Genomic DNA, 25,176 nt, shown 5'->3' with positions numbered 1-25,176 from the left:
TCCTACCCCTGCCGTGGACAGGACAGAGGGAGGAAATAAGAGAAACAATAGGAAAGAAGGAGGGATTGAGACAAAGAGTAGAGGAGGCCAGCGAGGCCTGACAGAGCAGGCAGGAAACACTTGCTAGGCCCAGGGAGTCCTCTGTCCCATTCCTGACCAGCTCCCACTGCACCACTCTCCAGGGTCCAAGTGCCACATGCAGTTCAACCTATACCCCTGACATGTCACTGAGATATGTGAGTGCATCATATTGGAAAAAAAAAAAATTAAGAATGTGACTTGATCTACAAAAGCAATCAGAATCAGTCTCTTAGGCTACTCTGCTGCTTTTTAAGTTCAGGAGCAGAAAGAGATCCATCCTGGGAACTAATTTATTGCAAGGAAACTATGTAAATTAGGAGAACTTAGAATGGAGCAGAAGCATGTTGCAACAGTGCTCTCAAAGGAAGAGCTCAGGGCACACCTAAGAATTTTCCCTTTAAGTATTATTTCCAGTATTTTAGAATAAAAATAGCTATTTGCACCTCAAATTCCTACAAAAATGTTCACTCTTTAGTGTACTTTGTTTGCCTTGCCTGTTTCCTTGAGAGTAATCTTATTTTACAGGTAGAAAAAGCAGCTCAAAAAACAAAACAAAGCAACAACAAAAAGAAAAACAAAAACAAAAAAATCTGAGCAGCTCAGACATTAAAAGACTAGGGTCTATAGGTGTAATGTAAGACTTGAACTCAGACACCATGCTAATAATTTTAAGGTTAAATTCAGATTTTTGCTGCTACAGACATAAAGCTGACAAGAAATATAGTGTGGAAAAATCCTTACTATGGAGTGGTGGTGAAAAATTTATTCACCTTAAATAAAAAAAAAAACTAATTAACAAATCTAAAATGTTATTTTTAGAACCTGGAAATCAAGTCCTTTATCAACTTCTTCCAGGCTAGCTGACAAAAACCAAAGGCAATGAAATCTGTCTATAACATACCCAAGCCAACACACCCAAGACAAACCAGAAGAGTTAAATTCCTATTTATAGACTAGCAACAATGACATTCTCAAGAACTTCAGAGAACTAATACATTTTGATAACAGCAAAAAATATTTTAGAACATTCTGTAGTATCCCTTCATTTCAGTCTTCTACTCATTTGAAGTATATCTGAAATGTAGGAATCCCATTATAAAAATAAAATTAGGAATTCTCCCCATTATATCTCTGGGTTTGCACAGGATTGTTTTGACTTAGCTGATAGTAGGCTGACAAGGCCTAAAACAGAGCTCAGGATAGAGGATAGTGAAATTCATTATTTTCCAAGATCTACATGTTTACTCTTAGTCCTTGCCAAGCATCCAGGTAGACACTGTTTTTGTTAGAAGCTCAGGCTGGATCAGTGGAGAGGATTACAGCACAAATGTCTAACTACCCTGGGCTGCACCTCCACATCCTGATAAGAAAGCATTCCTCAGATCAACAAATCAGTATTACCAGGGAGCTTGTTAATCACATAAATGTTCCCACCCTAGACCTACTGAATCAGAAATACTGATCTGATCTATTTGGGTCTCCACATGATCTTACTGTAGGCTGATTTGAGTTCTAAAGAATTCCAAGTTGATGATGAGAGAGCACAATTTCATGTAGGTGATGCTATTTTCAATTGTAATGGTAATTTTGGTTGCTATAAAATGAATGAATGAGTACCCCCTTAAATTCATGCTGAATCCTAACCCTTAGGATAACGGTGTAAAGAGGTGGGGTCTCTGGTAGGGGGAAGGCTGACGGAATGGGATTAGTGCCCTTACGAGCAGATCATGGGACTCTTTGGTCCCACCCTCAACATGTGAGGACATGAAGAGGTATCCTTGAGTAAGCAGGAAGCAGGTCCTCTGCAGATACTGAAACCTGCGCCCTCTACAGCCTCTATGTAAGAAACCATGCAGTCTCATGACAGTTGCTGCAACAGTTCAAACAGGAAAAGACACTGGGGAATTACAAAATTTAATTTGCTTGAAAATATGATTCCTCACCACAGGCCCACATGTCCACAGGCTTTCCATAGGGATCTTTACGTAAAACTTCTGGAGATAGATATCCAGGGGTGCCAGCAAAACCTAGGAAAAGTAGATGGTAAGGAATCAGAGCCAATGACAAATCAACATGGAGTAGGAAACTAAGAAAGAAAACTTTTCAGGGGCTTCTTTATTTGATTTGTTCTTTTTTTCAAAATAAAGCAAGGCTTTCTAAGTGCTAAATTAATGTAAGCTAGTTTCTCTTTATAGCAATATCAACATTAGTCTGTCCTCTCCTCCAGCTTATTTGGAAAAATAAAAACAAAATAAAACAACAAAACAAAACTGAACTAAACTGAACTCTTCTCCAGGTACAGAGGCCCATCACTGTGCAGACTTAAGGCTACTTCTGACTAGCAGTTATTATTGTCACTTAAATGAGAGTTAAAACAAATCTGAAAAGAAATAAGGAAAAAAGTGAAGGAAAAGATTAGAATCTTAAGGTGATCGTTATCATGATACATAAATAACTACTGTAAGTAGGCACCTATACACAAGACTATAAAAACATAGATACTAAGGACAATTTTGAAGCAAATCTTTAGTGAGCATTAATGAAAGTGCCTTGGGTGCAGGGCAATGAGGGTGAAGTAGGACAAAAAGTAACTTCAGATCTCAGGACAAGAACCAAGACACAAGTAGATCAAGGAGCTCCACATGTACTAATAAATAATCAGGGTGTACCCATAACTGGCAACAAAAGTGAAGACTCAGGAACATCCAGATGAATCACTATTGAATGTGCACCAAATAACGTTCAACCTAAGAGATTCTGGTAAGAGAAACTACATGGCCGAAAAAAGCCTCACATCTCCATAACCAGTATAAAATTTAAAAAAATTACTTTTAAATAAAGATCAATGTATAGCTTGATTACAGAGTAAAAAACTTCTGAAAATATTAGTTTTTCAAGTGAAAAATTATTTGAACATACCAAAGATAACCATTCTCATCTGAAAATTGTCTTGCAAAGCAGATAAGAACTGGGAAAATCTCTTTAAAAAGGAATATAATCAGGAATGTTTCCTACCAAAAATCATTCATAAAGTACTTTGTTTATTCACTTTGTATTCAAGAAATGAATTTTTCTCAATTCTGTGACAAACTTATTAATGATAAGCAATATGCAAAGACGTATGAAGAACATGTCATATGGCAGTTACTTCTGTGAACAAAAGTAGATTAGAAAGTATCTTTAGACATAAGGTTGGCACAAGGTATAGGCTGTCCTTAACTCACTGCATAGCCCAAAGGGACTCGAACTCATAATTACCATCCTGCCTCAGCCTCCTGAGTATTGAGATTACAGACATATACATGAAGCCTGGCTGGAGGGTTTTTTTTAAAAATTTTCATTACTTTTTTTTACTTTATTTTGTAAAACATGGGTAAAATGAGAAGGGACTCCAAGACAAGACCCATATATTGCAGTTCAAGCTTTACATGGATTAATTGCTAAAGCACTGGAGGTTCTATGTCTGGGGTTTACAGACTACTTGCAGGTATGGTGTGGAATCCCAGCTCTTTTGGTATGTCACCTCTGCCCTACTACACCTCCCACCCATTCAAGTCCTGTGAGATGAGACACTAGAAGAACCCAGTGAAAAATTGATGCCAAAAGTGAAGCTAAATCCAATGTCCAGAGGACAGCTTTCAGCCCCTTACCAGCTGGGTCCTCCTTATTTATAAGGTATGGTTCTTCCTCTGAGCTCCTGCCTAACTGATCTCTCTGTGCTCTCATGAAATGGACCTTGTCAAGCCCACTCTTGACACTACTTTTTCTATTACTGGAGTTTCCATTTTTTCTCCAGCAGAGGTTGGCTCTAAATTAGGTTCATCTTAAAACTTTCCTTAGATGCCTACAATTCTCAGTGATATATTCTCATTCTAAATTCAGTCTTTTCTGTAAATTTACAGTTCTCTATCTAAAATTAATAAAAATATTTATTTATTTATTTATTTATGCAGTACCAAGGATCAAACTTGGGCCTCTGTGCTTGCCAGGCAGGCCCTTATGCTGGTGAGCTATATCCCCAGCCCAAATTTTACATCTAAATGACTTAGAATATTGGCCAATACTAGAAAATGTTAATGCGTCTCCCTAGAGAAGATAGGGAAACTAAATTACTACATGTAAGAAAAATGATCATTTAAGTAGAAGTGATTAGAAGTAGCCTTGTAAGTCTACAGTGCTAACAGAATACCACTGTACTCATTTTTACTTGCAATGACCACCTTATGTGCACGGGCAGGTCCTGCCCCTGAGAGTCCTGAAGCACACATTGCTTCCTGGGTGCTGGGAACAAGCCACTGTTCTGTGCCCTCATGAACAATGCTTGAACAACTGGCAAGGCCCTCTTCAGTGGGCGAGTAAACTTGCCAGAATCTAGGATTCTTATAACCTGTGTTATCAATAGGGAAATTAATAAGAGCTTGCCTTCATTAGAGAGAGCACATATTTATACTCTGAAAAACAGGCATGAATATCAAAACAAAATGAAGACAGGATTATTTATACTTATTGTTTATTTTCTCCATGCTGGGGGTTGAACTCAGGATCTCACACGTGCTGGGCAAGTATCCTATCAATGAGTTCTAGTTAATTGATTACGCTGATGTTGTTATTTTTTAAAAAAGAGCCTTGATAGTTAAAGTAGGAGTTATAACAGCTACCAAAATAAGCAAGATTGTGAAGGAACACTGCCATTTTTTTTCTGCTTCCGCTCCCTCCCTCTTTTCCTTCCTCCTTCTTTGCCTGCTCCCCATCTTTCCAATAACAATAACATGCTAGAAACATAGAACCACCCTGAAAATATCTCCAGCTCCAAAGGATAGCAGGCAATATTTGGATATTTCTCCTTGATTATATTTTTAACTGTTTTTATCAAATGTGAAGGTGTCACTTCTAGCCTTTTCGACGAGTGTTCAAATAGATCAGAGCTATGAAACAAGAAATAAATAAGGGAAAATACAATCATATCTAAGCTTGGAAATTAAAGTTAAAAAATATAGTAGTTAGAATCTTTGTCTTATACTATGTATTTCTTTACATCTATCATATATACTTTTCTTATTTGTAATATAAGTTATATTTTAAAAAATAAAATTACTCAAAAGCTTAAAGCTGCAGAATTATGTATCATGCAGAGTCCTAGTCTCTTCTTAAAATAACAACGCTTTTTCTCTTCTTTTGACATACACCTTAAAAGTCAAATTAATCAGTCACATAAGTGAGATTCTCATGACAAACAATGAACAGATATCAAAACAAGTCATTCATATTAAAATATTTCTTTACTCTTAATCCCGAAAATACATCTGGAAATATATCCCAAAGAAACTCAGAACCCCATGCACTTCCTTTGGTTACTTGAAGTAGAGGATAGAAAGAAAATGTATGCTTCCCTAAACTCAGAAACTATTTTTATACTTATGAAATGCTAAACTGTCTAAGAACTTAAGATGCATCTTTTTAAAGTCACACCTCTGTGGTTGCCTCATCAAGAGCTTACCTGTGGATCACACCATCCAGATAAAGATATGGGGCTGTTACTGTTGAACTACTGATCCACTGGTGTTTCTCTGGGAGAAATGAATTATTACAGTTTGAAACTCTATGTGCTCCTTTGGGAAGCCTGATACTCAGTTTTCCATGCTCCCATTCCATACAAAGAACTTCTACTGAACAGGCAAGGAACAGTGACATTGTGTTTCATACCAAGATGGTTTTGAAAACCTTCTGAGCATCATTTATAGTTTAGTTATGACCCTCTGAGCACATAACAGTGATGTGAAAGAGGGTTTATGATCACCATTTAGAAAAAGGATGGAGGTTGCAGAGTAATGACTGTGCTATGTCATTCAGCTATTAAGAATCAGAGTTAGGACATAAGTTCAGGTATTTCTGACTCAAAAAGGATAATTTATTCAACTATATGCAGTTGTATCAAATGACATGTTAAGTTAGCAGAGAAACGCAGAACACAAAAATACGTGTGATTTAGGGAGTGCAGTTTCAATGTGCTTGTCACTGTAGAGCCAATGTTGCCGACGTTAATCTGAGTGCAGCTCTGACAGTAAAGGTTTCTGTGTTATTTCCTCTTCAATCATCACTACTTTGTATTGAGTTCTGGAAATTCTATCCCTGGGCCTAAATCCTTATTTCAGCATCCTGTCTCATACCACAAGTCTTCCATGAAGTCGGTCATACTTTGCTCTAGACAGGATTAGAATCTTCTGAGCCTTTTGATAAGCTGATCCCTTTGCTTAGAATGCCTGTCTTTCCTTACACATGAATGGAAAAAACTTCCATTCATCTCTTAGACAACCATAAGTTTTGTTTCCACTTACTTCTATGAAGGCAGAATTTCATACTTCCTTTGTGTTCTAAAGCACCTCTTGCATACTTATTTGTATTTCTACATCATCCCACCCTGTGTAGTGAATAACCACCCACCACTTTTGAGAGTCAGGGCCTTCCATCTATGCAATACCTTCCTGTCCTATCTCTTGATAGCCTTATAACTTCTGGTTGAAGCCCTGACTCTTGTTCCTGTGTGTTTTTTTCCAATCATACTCTCTTCCAGGATAAAAACCTATGTGTGAATCTCCCAATTTATAGAGCTAAATCTAGGTCTTCTCATCTTTTAGTTTGCACTTATGTCGAATAAGCTTAACCCAATGTGAAAATATAACAAATGACAATTCTGGAAGTAGTAAATTCATCAGTGGGGGAGTTGTGGTAAGGAAATAATTAAAAGGTGGCATTAATCTTGGGAGCGATCGCCAACACTGTTAACTGCCAGGACTACTAACAAAGGACAGGTAGCAGAAAACCAGGTCATGATTTAGGCTGTTGGCAAAGGAGTGTGGGAAGTTGCCAGGCCACCTGCTCCCTTTAACTACCTGGGCAGGTTACGAAGATACGGTGGCTCCTGGGAGCTCTGTGTACATCTTCAGAGATACATATAGTAGGGATATAGAAAAATATTTGCACAGAAAACAAAAGCAGTAGGTCCTTTTGAGGTCTCTTTATTTTTGTTGTTGTTTGGAGGAAAATAAATTAGAAGGATACTTTTAAAAATTATCTAACCTTAACTTGTAGAAAATCATGAAAAATTAAGAATGAAGCATAGGAAAAGACTATAATTTAGAATTCTATATTAAAAAAGTAGGTTAATACTAAGGAATGATAGAGAGGGAAGCACAAAAAAATTGATGGGTAAAACAATTTAATCAGGCTGAAGTTTGGAATAAGCCATACACCTGGGTAGAATTCAAACTTATTTAGAGTTGATTTTTTTTCTTAATATAAACATACCTTTTTTCTTAATATAAACACTGAGAAGACAATACTCCCAAGGAAGGTGCCTTTGCCTGCTGCACACAGAGATTTCCTGCACTTCTTTCTTTTGCTGTGCTTTCTCACCCATGGACGGCCATAGAAACTAAATTCTTCTTGAAAAGGTGAATCACAGAAATTAGAAACCCTCTCCTCCAAAGCCAGCCATATGATTCAGAAATATTACTTCAACCTTCTCCTTTCTAAGATCTGGTATAAAGGAATCCTTTGGCTACCATTCCTGACAGTAGATCACGAGGCATCCCCATGTACCAGATGGAGTCCTGACCCATAGCTGGGAGATGGGTGGATGCTGCCAGCGAGGATAGGAAGCATGTGAAAAGATAGATCCTGCTGTGTTCTTTCCTCCTTCTGTTTCCACTGGGCTACACCTTCTGTCCCTCACTTTGCTACACAGCTTACATTTTTCACTGAATGGAACATATAGTAAGTTTTCCCTGGGTCTCTCTGTTTCTTTGAACAATATAATGTAAAACTTTTGATAAAATAAATCTGTTATACTTTTCTTTCATTATTCTGTCTTTTGGCAGAGGAACTTGGGCAATAATTTTTATAAAGAGCAAAGATATCATAAAAGAAGGTTCATCATAGTTATAATTTTAGTGAGAAAACTGGCACACATGGACAAGTAGAAGATAATTAAGATAAACACTCTAATAACAAAATATGTGAAATATTTTATATTTCTGAGTACCTACTATTTGCATAAGTAGTCCTAAGCATTAAGTGAAGTTGTATGTTAACAATTTCCTTCCAAATAAAAAAGTACTTTGGATTGTAATCCTATTAGTTCTTAGTACAAGATTGATTTCCTCATCCATCTTCTATGGAAAAATTATTAATGTTGTCTCATTAATGTTTTCTCTTAAATTAGTGCTAGCTACCTAGCAATTGAATGCCGGGTACAAACAATATAATGAAAGTCCAATATTTTAAAGTTAAGTCTAGATAGTGCTGGGACACAGTTGGGGTGTAGCTCAGAGTAGAGCACTTGCCTGGCACACATGAGGCCTTGGCTTCAATCTCCAATACCACCCTCTCCACTCCCTTACACAGATGTTTCTTGGATAAATACTTCTACCTGATTTGGGCTAGCAAGTGGGATTACAAGCACAACTTAGAAGCCACGAGACTAGGAAACATGAAGGAGAGACATGCTACTCACCAAACCATGCCTGCTGGTCGCCTTGAACTTCTATGGCTAAGCCAAAGTCTGCCAGTTTCACAGCTGCCCCCTTGGATTTGCTAGCTAAAAGCAAATTCTCAGGCTTTATTGAGAAAGAAATAAAAGAGACTGAAGTAAGAACCTACTGTCAGTGAGTATTTAAAACTAACAACAGTTTTACAAAATTTGGGAGGGGGAAAAAACCCAAGTCATGCACTGTCGTCTCTCCCGGAGTCTGCCATTCCTGAATCCCAGGGAAAATATGGTTAGAAATGCTTATAAATTTTCATGTGCGCAAGCTTCAGACAGATGCATAAGTGAGGGGAGAGGCAGTAGGTGGAGGGAGAGAGCAAAGAGAGGCCAGCACCTGTCTGACCAGCTCACATGCTTCCAGGGCCCCCTTGTGAAGCAGCACGGCCGCAGACATGGACTGAGAAGCCTAACGGAGCACAGACATCTTCAGCAGAAGGCAGCTTGGCAAAAGGATAACAAGAGTTGGACCAGTCTGCAGACATTTGGCAAATGGAACTGCACAAATTAAATCTTAGTTGACTTTAAGAGTTTGGACCCAAGTGGAATGATTTGGATTCTTTAATGTTTCCAAACAATTTCTGTACCAATTTGGGAGACTGCCTCTGAATTATGTATTAAAATTGCTCTCTTTAAGAATCTGTTTATTCTTAAAGACAGAAAGAGTAACTACTATTTGCCAAATGTTATAGTTAGCTTTTTGCTTTGTAAGCCAGATTTTAAAACATAATTTACATTTCTTCAAAGTGTGATTCAAAACATCACTTATATATTTATTCTCCCATCTCAAAATACTATGAGGAAGATAAATTTTATTTTCTTGGGTATTTATCATTACTTAGGGACTGATAATTCAGTTCTGAAATAAGGCTGTGTCTACACCATTGTTTCCCAACCAGTTCAGTGAGATGTAGTGGTACTGTGAAAATAAGCACCACAAATAATTCTTCACTTACACGGAGCACCTTGTATGTGTTTTAAGAAATAAGGAGACAAAATGGTTAGGAAAAGGAGGCTGGTTAGATATACAGTGATGTTTACAGAGCCCAGCTATCTGGATGAACATGTGGCTGGGTTGGTTTACACATGAGAGAGGGCTTCAAAGGCTTCTAACTTTGGGAAAAGAACCATAAAATTTGGAGCCAGGGTCTCAGACTGAAAAAAGTTGGGAAACAATGGATTATACAAAAACTATTATCTGAAATGCCAAAACTTTAGCCAGTCAAGTTGATTTTGTTTATATACTGTAAAACAAGAAATTTTACATTTTTTATCCAATTGACTACTTTCATCTCCTTTTTAAAATCAAATTAATCAATTCTGTTGGTTGTTTTGATCTAGTGTAAACACAGCCTAATTCATTACTTAATTCATTAATTAAGCCAGCCATGCAAAATAGCAAAAACCCGATAGCCATAACTTGGGAAGAAATTAGGTTAAATCAACAAGAAATTAGAGTGTGGGCAAGTACGCTTTAATCAAGTCCCAGGCTTCTTCAGGCCGCTGCTGCCCACTGCCATCAGATTCATCACCACTGTGACAACTGTGATGTGAGACAACCTTTGAAAGTTTTCAGAGCTCACAGCGTTTTGAACTACATCCACATAAAATACATGACTTAATTTGGACTTGAGGATGATGTCTCAGGAATATGAAAAATCTTCATGGTGAAATAACCTATAGGAAAGCCTAACATTTGAAATTATTTGGAACTCTGGTTATTTGTCAGTATAATGAAGTATCTAATCATATTAAATTATTCATATTTGGCATTTTACCTTCACAACTGAAATTTAAAGTCTCATGCCTTTTCTAATTTAGTAAAGATAATTTCCAGTTATTAAATTATGAAATATGTAACTTTGACAAATCACATCAAACTACAAGCAACAGCTGATTCTATTTCATGGGGAGCTTCAATCTATGTTTTTTTGTTTTTTGGCGGTACTGGGGATTGAATGTGAGCTTCAATCTAAATGCATGAGACATCAGAGATATCTGCTAAATACACATCTGACCAAATTTGTCAACCACAGAATCATTCGAGGAAAGAGTTCCAATCACTTTAAAAATTATAGCCATTTTAGGACTTTTAAGTCAAATAGTACTGAGCAAAAGCTATTCACATTAGAAAATAAACTTTTAAAATATTTAATAGCTTTTACTCATCACTAAATTGGAGAGCTCTGGGGAAGTGCTTTGTGCATTCTGCCTATAGACACCATGTCTGCCAATTCAAAAGAAATGGAAAGCTCTGGAGTTTTATCACACCTGACCTCAGCATGACTGAGGCAAACATTAAGAACTAGAGACGACCTAGGAGACCTCACTTTAGGACCTCGTGAGTTATCTAAGAAAATAATAAATCCAACTGGATCAGTGTTTCACCTTAGATTCATAAAGACTGTTCAACTGCAGTTATGGACAAGAAAAAGTAGGGTTTTTGCAGGGAACTGTATACATTTAAAAATGAATAGCACTGCAATGGCTTCACACTTTCATACTGCTTTTAGGCAAAACAACAACACAGAATGATGGAGTACAAGTGGAAAATTTCGAGGTTATTAAGGGATTTGCTTTTTAATGTTTCATTGAAGATTAAGTGATAAGCATGAATGAAACCTTAAAGTACCACACAAATTTAATTTCTATATAATTCTTTGGGATACATCAGTTTGAACAATCCTGTCCTCATGCCCTATGCGAGGTGAGAGGCTTCACCACTGTGAATTTCTAAACAAGTACGTTAACCAGGAAAGGCATGTTTATTCTGATTTTCTTCAACCATTACATCCAAAATAGCCTCCAACTTGAAAATACGTTGTGCAACAAAAGCTCACTGCCAGGTAGATGAGTTTGGATTCTAATAGTAATATTCTACCAAAGTGAGAAAGAGTGGAGATTTTCACCTGGTCAGTAACTGGCTTTTTTTTTTTTTTTTGGTGGAACTGGGGATTGAACTCAGGCCCTTGCCCTTGCCAGGGAAGTGCTTATTCCACTGAGCCATCTTCCTGGACCTAACTGGCTTCTTAGGAAGGATCATCATTTGTTTTAAAAACTCGGGCCTTCTAATGCAGCTCAACTGGCTATATGTGCTGGGGCAATGCACAGCTCCTTCAAGTTCAAATTAGTTCTATCTCTCAAATTAATTCAGAAGGCGTCTTCTCTATGGCAGCCAAGAATTCATGGCTATTTCAATGTGTAAAACATTTAATATTTGGAACAAGTGGTCAAAGCCAGATGGGTCACTATTAATGAAGTTAACTTCAATGTCATGTATTGTTAGTCTTAATTTGTTGAGATAATCTTTAAATTCCTAAAATGTAAACACTTCAGGATGGTTCTTAAATAGATTTTACTGACATTCTCATACACAGGTTCTCTCCCACCCCATTGCTTCCTAATGATGCAGGATTTTCCATGACATCTGGTCTCAGTGCCAACAACCATTTATAGCATATCAGCTGCAATGAGCAGCAACTGTTTGCAAGTTGTGTTTTGTTCTTCTGTATGCATACAATGGCAACTTCTTTCAACAGGACTTCAGATTTTTTTGAAATTGTTCAAATATCTCAGTGTCCAAGGCATGCTGCAGAACCACTTCCACAACTGTGAGAGACTTGGGCTAAAAAATAATTTGCTCCTCTCAGATTTTAAAGGTAGGGAGGTGGGAAAGTCCAAAAACATGAAGCCAGGACTCAAGCTAGATTTCCCAGTTCCTTCTTTTTAAGGGTGGCACTCAGAAAGCCTTTCTGATGGTACAAAAATAGCTCATTTTCAGAAAGTAATCAATTCAGTTGATATTTTTGGAAGAATCGGAAGCATTCAAAAATATTTACTACCCAGATTCAAACACAATAAGAGGAAAATTAAAGACAATTTTGATCTTGTTCACTGTCATTATCTTTATTAAGTAACTGACTTGACAAAGGCTGTGATTATCTTTAGAATTAGTCAAATGGATTTTTGTGGGCATATATGTGATAATAAGATATCACTAGGAATACATATGCAAGATCATCGATTTTTAGTTATTTCAGCACTTTTTTCTTTTTGAATAACTAGTTCTATTATTATATATTATTTGATTTTCACATTTTCTTTGATGTTATTTTTAAAGCATACAAACTGTCATTTTAAGTTTCTTTCCATTACTGGAAAATATACATATTTCAATCAGAAGTTCCACTTTTGTGTATCTTCATTCACCTTTTCCCACCAAAGAAGATGTGAAAAAGCTCCCTGAATGCATTAAATGAGGCTTTGTAGGTCTTGAAAAGCTTGAGTTCATGCTCACTTTTTTTTTTTTTTTTTTTTGCTGAGCTGGGGATTGAACTCAGGCCCTTGAGCTTGCCAGGCAAGTGCTTATTCAACTGAGCCATCTCCCCAGCCCCTTCATGCTCACTTCTTCACTTGTGAAAATGGTACAAGTAGGTGTAGCTTCTGCTTCTTATATGGAACAAATGACTAAATTCACATCCTGGCACAAGGAATTTCTAGCTGCTATGTGCTTAAATTTCAATCAGGTTGTACTACTTCTGTCATCATGCATTCCTGAACAGGTTCATAAGATTTACTCTATATTCCATTCCTGTTTTTTGTTTTACCTTCATATCATCAGCATATACTGTTCAAAGAACCTAAGTATAACTATTTTCTACCATTTTTCCACTTCTTTTTTTTTTTTTTTTTTTTTTTTTGCGGAACCAGGGATTCAACTCAGGCCCTTGTGCTCTCCAGGCAAGTGCTTATTCTACTGAGTCATCTCCCAAGCCCATTTTTCCACTTCTTGATACAGACAAGGCACTCTGTAAACAGTAGAAAGACTACTTGAATTACTGAATTTTTCTCATACAGTTTCTAAAATATCTAAATATATACTATATACAAAGGGATGTCTTTTAAACTTTTATCTAAATATGGTTTTGAGGAAAGTAGAATATTTGTGGTACTGCAATTATTCAGGATGTAGAACTCACAACTTGATTTATATCCTACCCATAGATTTCCTCAGTGCCCTTCTGCACATTCATCCCTGACAACGAATTTCTAGTCTGCTCATTAATTTATTCCTATGACATAGTCTTTAAACACTACATATTTGATTCTTATATTCTCTTAGGTATTGTTCTTAAGAGTGTAAGTTGTCTTCTCCACTATTGGAAAATAGCAGTATTTCAATGGGAAGTTAACTAATCTCTTCCCAAATCTCCAATTGTTCTCCTAATCAAAACATCTATGCACCTATCTACTCTCATATCCATCCATCCATCCATCCATCCATCCATCCATCCATCCATCCATCTGCATAATGATTTTTTCATCAAATAATGACCTTATTCAGGAGGTGCTAGGAAAGGCAGCATTTTCTGCTGAGGCAATCTATAGGGTGACTTGTTGCTGAAGGATCCAGTTGTGTGCATGAAGCCTCTTGTCCAAATTGCAGCTCATGATGTGGCTTAGTAACTGTTATATGTTCAAATGTAGTATTTTGTGTGAAGTGTAGTTATTTGAAAAAGTAGAGCTATATAGCTAATTTTATCTTTCTGTCAACTGATTCATAGAAGCTGTATTCTCCAAATTATTAAGTGAAAGTACACATTTCATTTGATGTTCCTCTGTTTCTCGTGACATCAAGAATTGTCACTTATTACTGTACCTTCTCAGACCTAACAGTTTTCTGGATGCAGTTCTGGTCTGATGTGTTTCCTCCTCTCTGCAACAAACACCACCAGTACATTTTCTTTTTCTTGGTACTTAGCATCCAACTCAGGACCTTGCACTTGCCAGGTAGGTGTTGTGCCACTGAGTTATATCTCTAGTCCTACTAGTGTATTTTCAACATACTTTAATTCCGTGATCTGAGAAGTTCCATGTATCCATGCTTAAGAAGCACCTTAGCTGCTGCTAATGAAATGTCTGATGGAATGTGTGTTTCTCTGCTTTATATCTGACCTTGAAATCAATAGTTCAAACATTCAATCCTTGGTTACTTTGTTCTTTATAAATAACCTAGTTTTAAGTTCCTCAAACTGATTGTGTTTTTTTCCTTCCTTTAGTTTTTGAGACAAGTCCTTCCTAAATCTTTAAATTGCCCAAACTGGGCTAGAATTTGCAATCCTCCTGCCTCTGCCTCTAGAGTGCTGGGATTACAGGAGCATGTCACCACACCCAACTTTTCTCATGTTTATTTTGTTATGTTATTTGCTTTATGCAAAGGTTTTTAATTCATCCAATTAACTGAGTTGAGAAATGATAGTGATTAAGCATGCAGATTTGGAATCAATTGGGGGGGGTCACAAATCACTTTTTAAACTGAGTGATCTTGAATAAATTCTTTCACTTGTTGCCAAATTTTCCATATGTGACATAAGGACAATCTTAATGTGTTTTTCATAAAGTTGTGAAGATTCACAAAACACAGCTTAAGTATATGGTAAGTACTATATGAATCACAGCCATTGCCATTTTTATTGCTAAGGCCCTGCCTTGATCTAGATCCTCCTTAAAACTAGTCATACACCTGAATTCTATCTATAGTTTTACTATCACTGCCAGATCTCTCCAGTGCTACCCGGATATACACTGACTGGCTTCACATTAGAGGTATCCAAGACAAGACTGTCCCGTGTCAATGGCGCAGTCTGGTGCTAATGCTGGCACCGCTCTCCACCTCGCACCTTCCATTGCTTATTTCTGGGACACCTCAAATAGCCTGTTGTGCCACAGATTCGGAAGATTTCCCCCAGTAAATTCCCAAGGGTGGAAGTTAAATCAAATATTCAAATTGTGATCTTTATTCTGAAGATATTTTTATCTTCTTTATGTTACCCAAATGTTAATTAACATAGTATGTATTAAGAGTTCCTTTCATATTATGAATGGATAATTTACATATATTTTGAACTCCACTGATTCTAAGCTGAAGGAATATGTTGAAAGTATTCACTAGGTTAAAGCCATATGTTAGGTACTAAGGGTTAATACACTGTTGAAGAGCTGTTATTTTGGGAGGGGTTTACAAATTGTACATTACCTATATATTCATAGGTGCCTTTGATACTGACAGTGAATGCAGCATGTCTAATGTTTTTCTCTCCCTTATATGGAATAGTTAAGCTTTGTGCATTAAACATCTGAAATGTACAAGAATTAACATCTGACTTGGGATAAGCACACAAAACTCTATGGATAGAAATAGTAATGGTATCTCTTTTGGCTTAAAGCCAAGAAATACATTTTAGCATTCGATCTCATCTTGTGTTTCACTCTACTGGCAAATACACTATTACAAGCACGTGTTTATTTCTCTTAGGTAAGAAGGCACAGAGGCAGGGCTTAGCACGCTAAGGTGTGCACCTATTACCTTTAGTTTACAAGTTCTAGATTCTTAGTGTGTTTATAAAATGGTCCACTGAAGCAAGCACTGAAAACTAGACTCTGTGGCATGAAGTCTTTCCAAGTCATCAATTTGCTGGCAACTAAGACAATAAATTATACCAAGTTCTTACACAAGTTCATTTCTGTCCCTTCCCAAAGTCAGAATAAGAATGGAGGATAAAAACTCTTTTCTCCACTGAGAGAAATTCAGAGTTACATATCCAGACTATTTCTTTCCATAGTAAGCCTGTCTGCAAGTCACTTGGCTGAGTTTTTAATTAGCTACTTTAGTTCACATGTTAGAAAATATATTTTTCTTCATAGCCTATGTTCTAGGCCACTGGTGTCTTTAATTAACATTCCAGCTCTTTAAGGACTCAGCAAAGTCCAGGCACATATAGAAATCCCATATCATTGTCCACAAAATAAAAAAGTCAGAGGAGAACAGTCACATTTTTCATGCTTGGCATTTACAGGACACACTTAGCAAATTAACATAGAGGGAAAATGTTCAGATGATATATTTTTAAAAAATAGTGTCTGATAAAATAGCCCTAATATTATACAGGCCCATAAACAGGTGCCCACTGTAAAAGAAAATAGTGGTGTGGCTTCTGAGAGGTGACAAAACGCACATCTGTCTGCTGTACCTGTCCCGTGATGAATTTGTGAGGTGATGACCAATGATACAAATTTTCAAAGAAAGGTACACTCTGTAAGTGCCAGCAGACGTATGAAGTCCTATCTTGATACTTTGGAAGGAAATGTTCTTAACCATACCTTTGTCTTAGATAGTTAAAATTCTCAAAAGCTGCTGAGAGCAAAGGAATATCCAGAAAAATAAATCAAAGTTTTTCTTACAGATCACAGCTCCATGTAACTAACTTTTGAGATTTAAAGATCTATTTTTCTAGCAAATGAAATGAATGGAAATTATAGGTTTATAATTCGTTGCAGCTGGAGGAGACTATAAAAGAGAAATCACAGTCTAGGTCCTTCTGCTGAACACATACAGTATTAGACATTCTACGCTTGTCTCGAAAATGCTGAAGTTACTAACAGAATCAAAACTATGTGATACTATCAAGAACATCTACTATTTCTCTCATCTTGAACTACTTTATTTCTAAATGATCTGAAAATTTTTTATCTGATAATTTCTTGTGATAACCAGAATGATAATAAAAGCTGAATGAAATCCGTATTAGTATATATGCATGTAAGAATATAATTATGTTCCACATACACACTATCTGATAGTATATGCCTTTTTCCCTGTGTACTTTGAGAAGGTACTAAAACTTAGGCCTCTAGGAATAGAAATAAATAAAGAACCATGAGGCTTCTTAATTTTCAGGATTAATGGTAAGAAAAGAGACTGTCAGAGTGCCAGTGAGGTAGCTCAACGGACTACGCACCTGCTTATATAAGCGCAGGGACCGGGTTTGACTCCCAGCACCACATGCCACGCCGGCCCACCCCGGGGCAAGCTAAGTCGGGCACAGAGTCTGGGCATGGTGGCATATGCCTGTAATCCCAGTGCTGGGGAGGCTGAAAACAGGAGGATCACTAGTCCAAGCTGCACAGAGACCAAATACATAAAAATAAATAAATAAATAAATAAAAATGTCAGCGTTCTAAACAGTGCCCTGTGCCTGGGGCTAGAAGTCTATGTAATAACTCAATTTATAATTTTAACAATTGTCTGCATAATGTTAAGTGTATATGGCATGAATATAAAATAATATGCTTAATCAATGCCTACATCAGGAGGAAAAAACATCAGTCCTGCAGGACGTCACATTCAATGCTACCTCCATTCCCAGGAGTAAGGAAATACAGCAACCTATTTATTGTTAGTGTTACAAAATTATTTCTCTTTGAATAAATAGGGATTTATGTGTCTCAAGTGTGTATTAGAAAAATGAAGACTGCAGTGAGGGGAAGTCCTAGGTAACATGCTGGGGCAAGGTCACATGGCTTTGTTGCTTGTATTTTTGCTTTTACTGACATAACTGCAGCTGAACAGTCGTGAGGAACTTCGTGGTGCTCTATCTTGTCCAACAGCATTACTCACCTTCAGGTCCCGATGGACTACGCCCATCTGATGGCAGTGTAGCACAGCCTCCAGGATCTGCTGAATGCAATGACTGCATGCAAACACCAGGGGGCGTGTGTTAGTTCCAAGCTTACACTCACTGTCTGTATATCCTCAGAGAGACTGGGTTCAAATGCAGAACTAGCAGACAACTGGAGTTGAAGTTAAATCCTTCTGTGATGTGCACATATTGCTCAAGGAGAGTGACTACTACCTCAGCACAATCAGGATGTTGCCAGATGTAAGCCAGAATGCAGATCCACTCATTGTCCCCCAAATCTTTTTAAGCAGTTATTTTATTTCATTCAGGACCTCATTTCCTGATTATAAATTCTTCCAGGAAATGAACTGGAACACAGATAGAAAGGTTTGTAGCTGTTACGCTCTGCCTTCCACCATGCACACAATTTATTTTCCTCCCACTTCTCTATTATTGTCCTAAAAGCTGTTTCATTAGCAGATGAGGCACCATTACGGTTGAAATAGGACATGTAATGAATTTTTGATAAATCATTAACTTTGTGTGCTTTAATTTTGCTGGCAATTATTATCTTTTGCCTCAGGGTTCGTCGGACTCAAGTGGAGCAATGTGTAACCAGTTGTTCTGCTACAGCAACCCATGGTCTCAGAACAGAAGTGGTGTTTAAATCTACAGGCGACATACATCACAGGCCATGGTGAGCTCAGGAAAGCCTGCCCCATGCCGCTGGACTGATGGATTGGTTCACTGCTTGGAAAGAGAGCACACTGTACCCGCCTCACCCCGCTTTCCATGCTATGATGTATATTGAGCCTGTAGATAATAAGCAAACTGAAAGAGGCATCATGCATTATCATTTTGTTGGTTACTCATTTAGGAAAAAGTCAGGAAAGGCAAGGGAACCATTTCAATACCGCCTCCCCTCTGCCCTGTCCCCAGACAACAAGAAACTCCTTTGATTCAGATTTACAGACTCCATATACTGACCTTCAGGTCCCTGTGAACTATGCCATTTAGGTGACAATGATTTACACTTTCTAGAATCTGCTGTATACAATGACTGCAAAGATACAAGGGTAGAATGGAAGGGAGAACATTTTAAAGGCACATAATCACATTAAATATGACATAAAATGAAAGTTCAAACAAAACAAACAAATGAAAAATTATACTGCTTCACTTCTTTAGCTTTACACTGGAATTAAGTAATGCTGAATAAAACTAATTTTGGTTCTAACAAAAATGACATCCAACACAGAATTTGTGACATGTTCAGACAAAACAATTTGAGCTGTGTTTTTTAAAAAATTATAAATCTACAAATTAAATAATCTCTATACAGAAGTTACAATTTCTATATTGAGGAAGATAAATTTGTAAGTAATCACAAAATGTGCTGGGGAAAAAAATCTCCAGAGATATAACATTTCCAGCTACATCTCAGACACATCTAAACTGTTTAAAATCTGAGGTCACAATTAAACATAGGTGTTGAAACAAGAGGGTAAACGCAGATGAAATGGTAGGTGAAACAAGGGTTAAAAAAAAGGGAGGGACACAGTTACATTTTTCTCTCTCTCTCTTTCTTTCTTTCTTTCTTTCTTTCTTTCTTTCTTTCTTTCTTTCTTTCTTTCTTTCTTGATACAGTCTATCCAAGTTGCTAAGTTACTTGTGAAGGCTGGAATCAAATTTGTGATCCTACTACCTCAGCCCCCCAGAGTGTGGGGATTATTGGCCTGGGCTATTATCCCCAGCTGCAAGCTCATCTATCCTACATGTTGACTCAGAAGTGGTGCTTCCTGTATAATTCAAGCCTCCAAAAACAGAGGAAGAACTTAAAGTAAACCTGTGACATGAAGGAAACCTCTCCAGTATAAGAATACTCTGGGGAAGGGGCAGTAAGCTTGCAAAAAAAAAAAAAAGCTGAAAATGCTTTGGTGCACTAGTAATTGTTAAACCCATATCTGTATATTTATAGTAAAGGAAGGCTTTTATTTATTACTTTGTCAAAATGCACAATTTATGCTATTCTTAGCAAAGGTTCACTGATGAATATGCTAATTAAGTTGTTGGGGAACTCTGGCCTGGCACCCACAGGTCCCATGAGCTGTCACCTGACATGTCAAAATGTAGAACACATCCCACTGATGAGTTCTGCACAGTTCACTGAGTGATTCCAATGCAGATTTTTACAGAACAACATTCAAAGACAAAGCAAACAATTCAGTAAGGACATTTTCAATCATTTTCATGTACAAAATATCATTAAAGAAAACTGTATACCAAAAATGCTATCAGCACCTAATTTACTACACATAAATATACAAAATATTGGTCATGAACTTGATTTTTCTACCTCTAACTCTATTTACAGTACCACAGAAACAGCCTCCCACAGGTAGTTGATGACTATGTAGCTCATTTAAGCACTGGTCAATATCTTCAAACCGTGAGACTCTTTCTTTTATGATCATGTTCATGTTGAATAATTGGAAAGTAAATAAACAATATTCATATTAATGAGCTACTTTTTACCAGGATGGATTTAATTCTTAAATTTTCTTTTTCAGTGCCAGAAATGTCGAAGTTTGACAAGTCTACAACTGAGCTGCATTCCTAGCCTCCCATTCTGTAGTTATCGAGGGCAATAACAGACTTTTATAAAATTAATTAATTACATGCTAGGGGTTGAACTCAGGGCCTCGGCACGAGCTACATCCCCAGGCCTTTTGAAAAAATAGTGATTTTAAGATAGGGTCTCACTAAGACACTAAGTTGTCCATGGTCTTGAACATGCTGTATTCCTGCTTCAGCCCCTGAGATTACTGGAATTACAAGCTTGCAGCACCATTCCTGGCTTTGCAAATCTTTCCAAGAACATATTATTTATGCTTGTAGTTGGGAAGAGAATACATTCTTCTCTTTGATTTCATGGGTATCCTAGCCTATCATATGGATCCTTCTCAAACTTAATGCAAGGGCGCGCATTAGAAGGTCCAGTACCGTTTAGTCTATCCTGTTATCTACAAGGCTCTGAGACAGCAGAGTCTCCATCATAATTTCAGCCAATATTGTTTATACTTAAAACACATTAATATAACTTTGATGGGCAAGGTAAATAGAATACACTAGCTTGATTAAATTTATTATTCTCTTCTGGCAAGTGGGCAAACAGGTACTACAAGGCAGCTCTGAGGCACTTTTCTGGAGATCATTGTGCAACTGGAGATAAATTAAGTAATTGATGATTTACTCATCATAGTAGAAGTGACAGATTTTTCTATTTGATTTTGGCAGTAAAAATGCTATTAAAAATCAGAGTGTAGTTAGGTAGAGATAGATTCACAAAATGCTGTAACAGTAGCACTAGTCAAGAAAAATCAGAACTTTAGAAGAGAGTTAGTGTGTGCATGTAGTACTTTGGCACAATGGGGACCTCCGCTGATCAGCTGAATACCTGCAGAGGGTCCTCGCCTCAGGACCGTAGCCTCAGAGCTAGTTTTAGAGAGGGGAGTAAGAGAGCCAGAGACTGAATTCTCACAATCTCTCTTCTTTTTTAAACAAGTGGTAACTACAGAATATATAACAAATGCAAAGGGAAATACCATACAGTCTAAGTGATATCTAAATAAGAGGATGAATATTTAAGTAAGAGGATGAATATTATTTTACTCCAAAAAATGTTGCATTTGGGTAAAGGTAGTAGCTTCAAATTAGACAAAATGCTAAACCTTTTTAAAAACATCTGTGAATATTTGTCAAGAAACAAGATTGAGAAATTATTCCTGAAATTTCTAAAATATCTGAATAAATATTTTTCAAGGTAAAGTTCCAAAGGTTATAATGAAATTTCCAGAGATAAAAAGCCTGTAGTAATGTTTTGCAGAGAGCAATGGGGTTTTTATTGGTCTGCTTTTGCTCTGGACTGGTCATGAGTTGTTGGGTAGAATGTCTGTGACGACAGAAGTAGTCTCTGTCCCACTGTTAACCAGCATCAATTGTGATTATTAAAGCCCTTGGAATGCAGCTAGCCCAACTGAGAATGGCTAATAATGTTCAGGCCACATTCCATAGAGTGCTTTATTTTTCCCCTTTAAGAATCATGCTATACACAGTCTTTAAAAAAAGAGAAACTTCTAGTGAGAGAGAACTTCGTAATAAGAAATCTAAATGCTACTGTGAGAGTCTCATGAATACTAAGAAATGTCACTTGAATCTTTGATCTTGCCCAGGGCAAGTTACTTACCTAGCGTCGGCTTCACTGTAATATTCTCTGGCCACTATGTCTTCAAACAGTTCACCTCCAGTAACTCTGTGAAGACAAACAACAATAATCACATTAAAAAAAAGGGGATCAATGGATTTGAAACTAATGTTCACCCTGAATTTTTTTGATTTTTATATTATCAAAATCAAGCATTTAAAAATCTTATGATACTCAGTTTTCCTAAAAATCAAATGTCTTATCATTTACATATTTTCATGTATTATCCCTGTCTTTGGGTTAATAATTTTCTATTATTTTTTACTTAATGTGAGATCATAATTTTTCTATATGTAATAAGTACATTCAGCAATATCTTTTACAGGAAACAAGTTTCTGTTAAAGTCTTCATTTCAGTCCTCTAATTTTTTTTTTTTTTTTTGCGACTCTGGGGATCAAACTCAGGAACTTGTGCTTGCCAGGCAGTGCTTATACAGAGTGTTATATTCCAGCCAGTCCTCTAAATATTAACTGACGATGACTGGCAAAACATGCAGCGCAGTTCAGGAACATTTTGTGAACAAAACCAGAAAACATGCATCTCAGCTTCTGAGTGTGAGCTTGTAAATTATATCTCTTGCATTTGGGTTTTGTGTAGACAACACTAAACATATACAGCTTCCCCTTCTAAATACATACTTTACTTACAAAATGCAATTGTTTAATATCCATAAAAAACTAATTGTAATTTCTATATTATATTAAACCGCAGGTGCTATCCCATATGGAAGTGGGTTTTTTTTTTCCATTTTTAAACTAATAATGACACACAGAACCAATCAGGGTGTACATGTACACATATATTTGCATATTTTAAGGCATTTCTAGAAAAAAAGACAAATAAAATGTCTCCATCAAAGAGTTCCAAAGTCTGACACTTTCTTGGGAGGCAGAATATGCTGCCTCTTCAAAGAGCACAGTATATGGCTGAGAACATGGTGGCCCAAAAAAGTTAGGTGGCTTCCCCAAGATGACACAGACATCTGTGGCCTGGGCAGGCCACCCACGCAAAATAGCTCACATATGTAGCAGCTGCACTGAATGGCTGTTCTATAATGACAGTGCTGTACTTTCCAGATGTGTAGAAGGCAAAAGTCACTTGGAACAACATCAAGTGAAGGAACAGGGCTTCGTGTATGACTATTATAGAGTGTGATGCAAAGATGGTTTTTCTCTTTGTTCTCATTTCTTTTTGCATAATATTATATTCTGGAACATCATCAAATGATAGCATGTTCCACAGGTTATTATTCTCTTCTCTAGCCTTTTGTACCTGAAGGAAGACAGGGCAGAAAAAGATATAAGTTTATCAAGGTGATTCTGCTACTCTCCCCAACTCCACACATTTTGAATTCTTAAGAGTCTCTTAATGCGGGAGTCATTATTTCCAATCCCATTATTTTTACATAGAAAATGTGACCTAAAATGAACATATTAAGCTTCATCTGGCCTTATTCTGAAAAACATGATACATGTAATTAATTTTAACAGCATAGCTATTTTCCCCAAGTAGAATTTATAATAGTATGTAATCACAAAGATGCCCTCGATATATTACAAAATAATAGGAAGTACTCACAAAAAATTTACTATTGTCCTTGTATTGATGATTAACGTTTTGTGAGATTTTCTCCACTGAATATGTATAACATTGGAATAGTTACATATTCATATATAATTTTGTTTCTATTTGTACCCAGAAACCTAAATATATTACAGCTTTAAGTTGTTAAAGTGTTCAATAATATTGATTGCCAATTCTAGGGGTAAGCATGTAGTACAGCTGCAGAGCACATATATAGCAGGCATGAAGCCCTGGATTTAGTCTTCGGCACCAAAAGTCTCTCCATCCCCAAATCACATAAGAATCTACTGTCATTAACAATATTATTGATGCATACAGTAGCTCCTTAAAGTACTGTTTCCACCAGGAAAATTATCAGATCATGGTTCAATGAACTCTTGATTCATTTTTATTATGTTAGTTCCTGACCCAACATTAATATGTAATATTTGCTCACTGATGACATTTGAAGTAATGATCAAATGGATTAAATGAGGGAGAAAATCATGCTATGCATTTCATTTACTGTAAGACAGGACTTCACATGGCCTTAAAAGAAGGAAAAAAATCACCCCCCCCACAATTAGTTAGCTATCTATAGCAAATGGTTTTATTTCTTAATACATTCATATTTACAAGAGAATATTAAAGAGTGTAAGAGCCCAGTCCTCAAAATTTTCAATAAACTGTAACAACTTTAAACAAAAATGCTAAACATGTACAAAGGGCCTACCACTGAGCTACAAATCTAGTGTGATGTTATCTTTTTAACACTGAATTTTAGATTATGTAGTTAGATGTCACTGATATCATTGTTTTTCATCTAGCATTCATTCTTCACATTATTTTAAAATATCTTTATGTAAATAATCATTTTATCACACTGGTGACTTATGATTGATGTCTAAGAAGGAAAAAGTGAGTTAAAATAGAATCCACTGCTTGAAAGGGAAGCTAATATATTGCCATCTTTAATATATTTTTACACTCACATTATTGTTTAATGGAGCACAAAATTAAGTAGTAGTTATAACAGGGTTTGGCACATTTTTGGTGTGCTATGTGAAAATTCATATAATGCTATAAATTAAATCAGTTCCATGAATAAACCATTAGATTATTGAATAAATTGGTACCAGATTTCTGCTATGAAACAACGTATATCAATTATACATTTGTAACATTATTTACCACTTATACTATCTAGAGCATTAGGGTTTATACAGAAAAAATGGATATTTCAGGCAAAAATGTGAGATCCTTGTAA

The 25,176-nt window shown here is 36.6% G+C and overlaps 1 protein-coding gene across 13 annotated transcripts in view; it reads right to left on the bottom strand.

Moving 5' to 3' along the window:
• Camk2d (calcium/calmodulin dependent protein kinase II delta) overlaps window positions 1-25,176 on the bottom strand; it is a 328,288-nt gene that overhangs the window by 73,516 nt on the left and 229,596 nt on the right. For all 13 annotated transcript variants that reach the window (XM_023701888.1, XM_023701892.1, XM_023701887.1 and 10 more), the window contains exons 5-8: window positions 22,328-22,393; window positions 19,069-19,141; window positions 8,594-8,696; window positions 2,025-2,108 (exon numbers count right to left, since the gene is read on the bottom strand). In XM_023701888.1, the coding sequence (XP_023557656.1) occupies window positions 2,025-2,108; window positions 8,594-8,696; window positions 19,069-19,141; window positions 22,328-22,393 (326 nt within the window). The remainder of the gene's footprint in view (window positions 1-2,024; window positions 2,109-8,593; window positions 8,697-19,068; window positions 19,142-22,327; window positions 22,394-25,176) is intronic.

This window comes from Octodon degus, unplaced genomic scaffold (genome assembly GCF_000260255.1).
Source record: "Octodon degus isolate 3935 unplaced genomic scaffold, OctDeg1.0 scaffold00142, whole genome shotgun sequence".
NCBI classification, from domain to species: domain Eukaryota; kingdom Metazoa; phylum Chordata; class Mammalia; order Rodentia; family Octodontidae; genus Octodon; species Octodon degus.
Note: the sequence above shows the minus strand (reverse complement) of the source record. Positions and strands in the feature narration are given on the sequence as shown.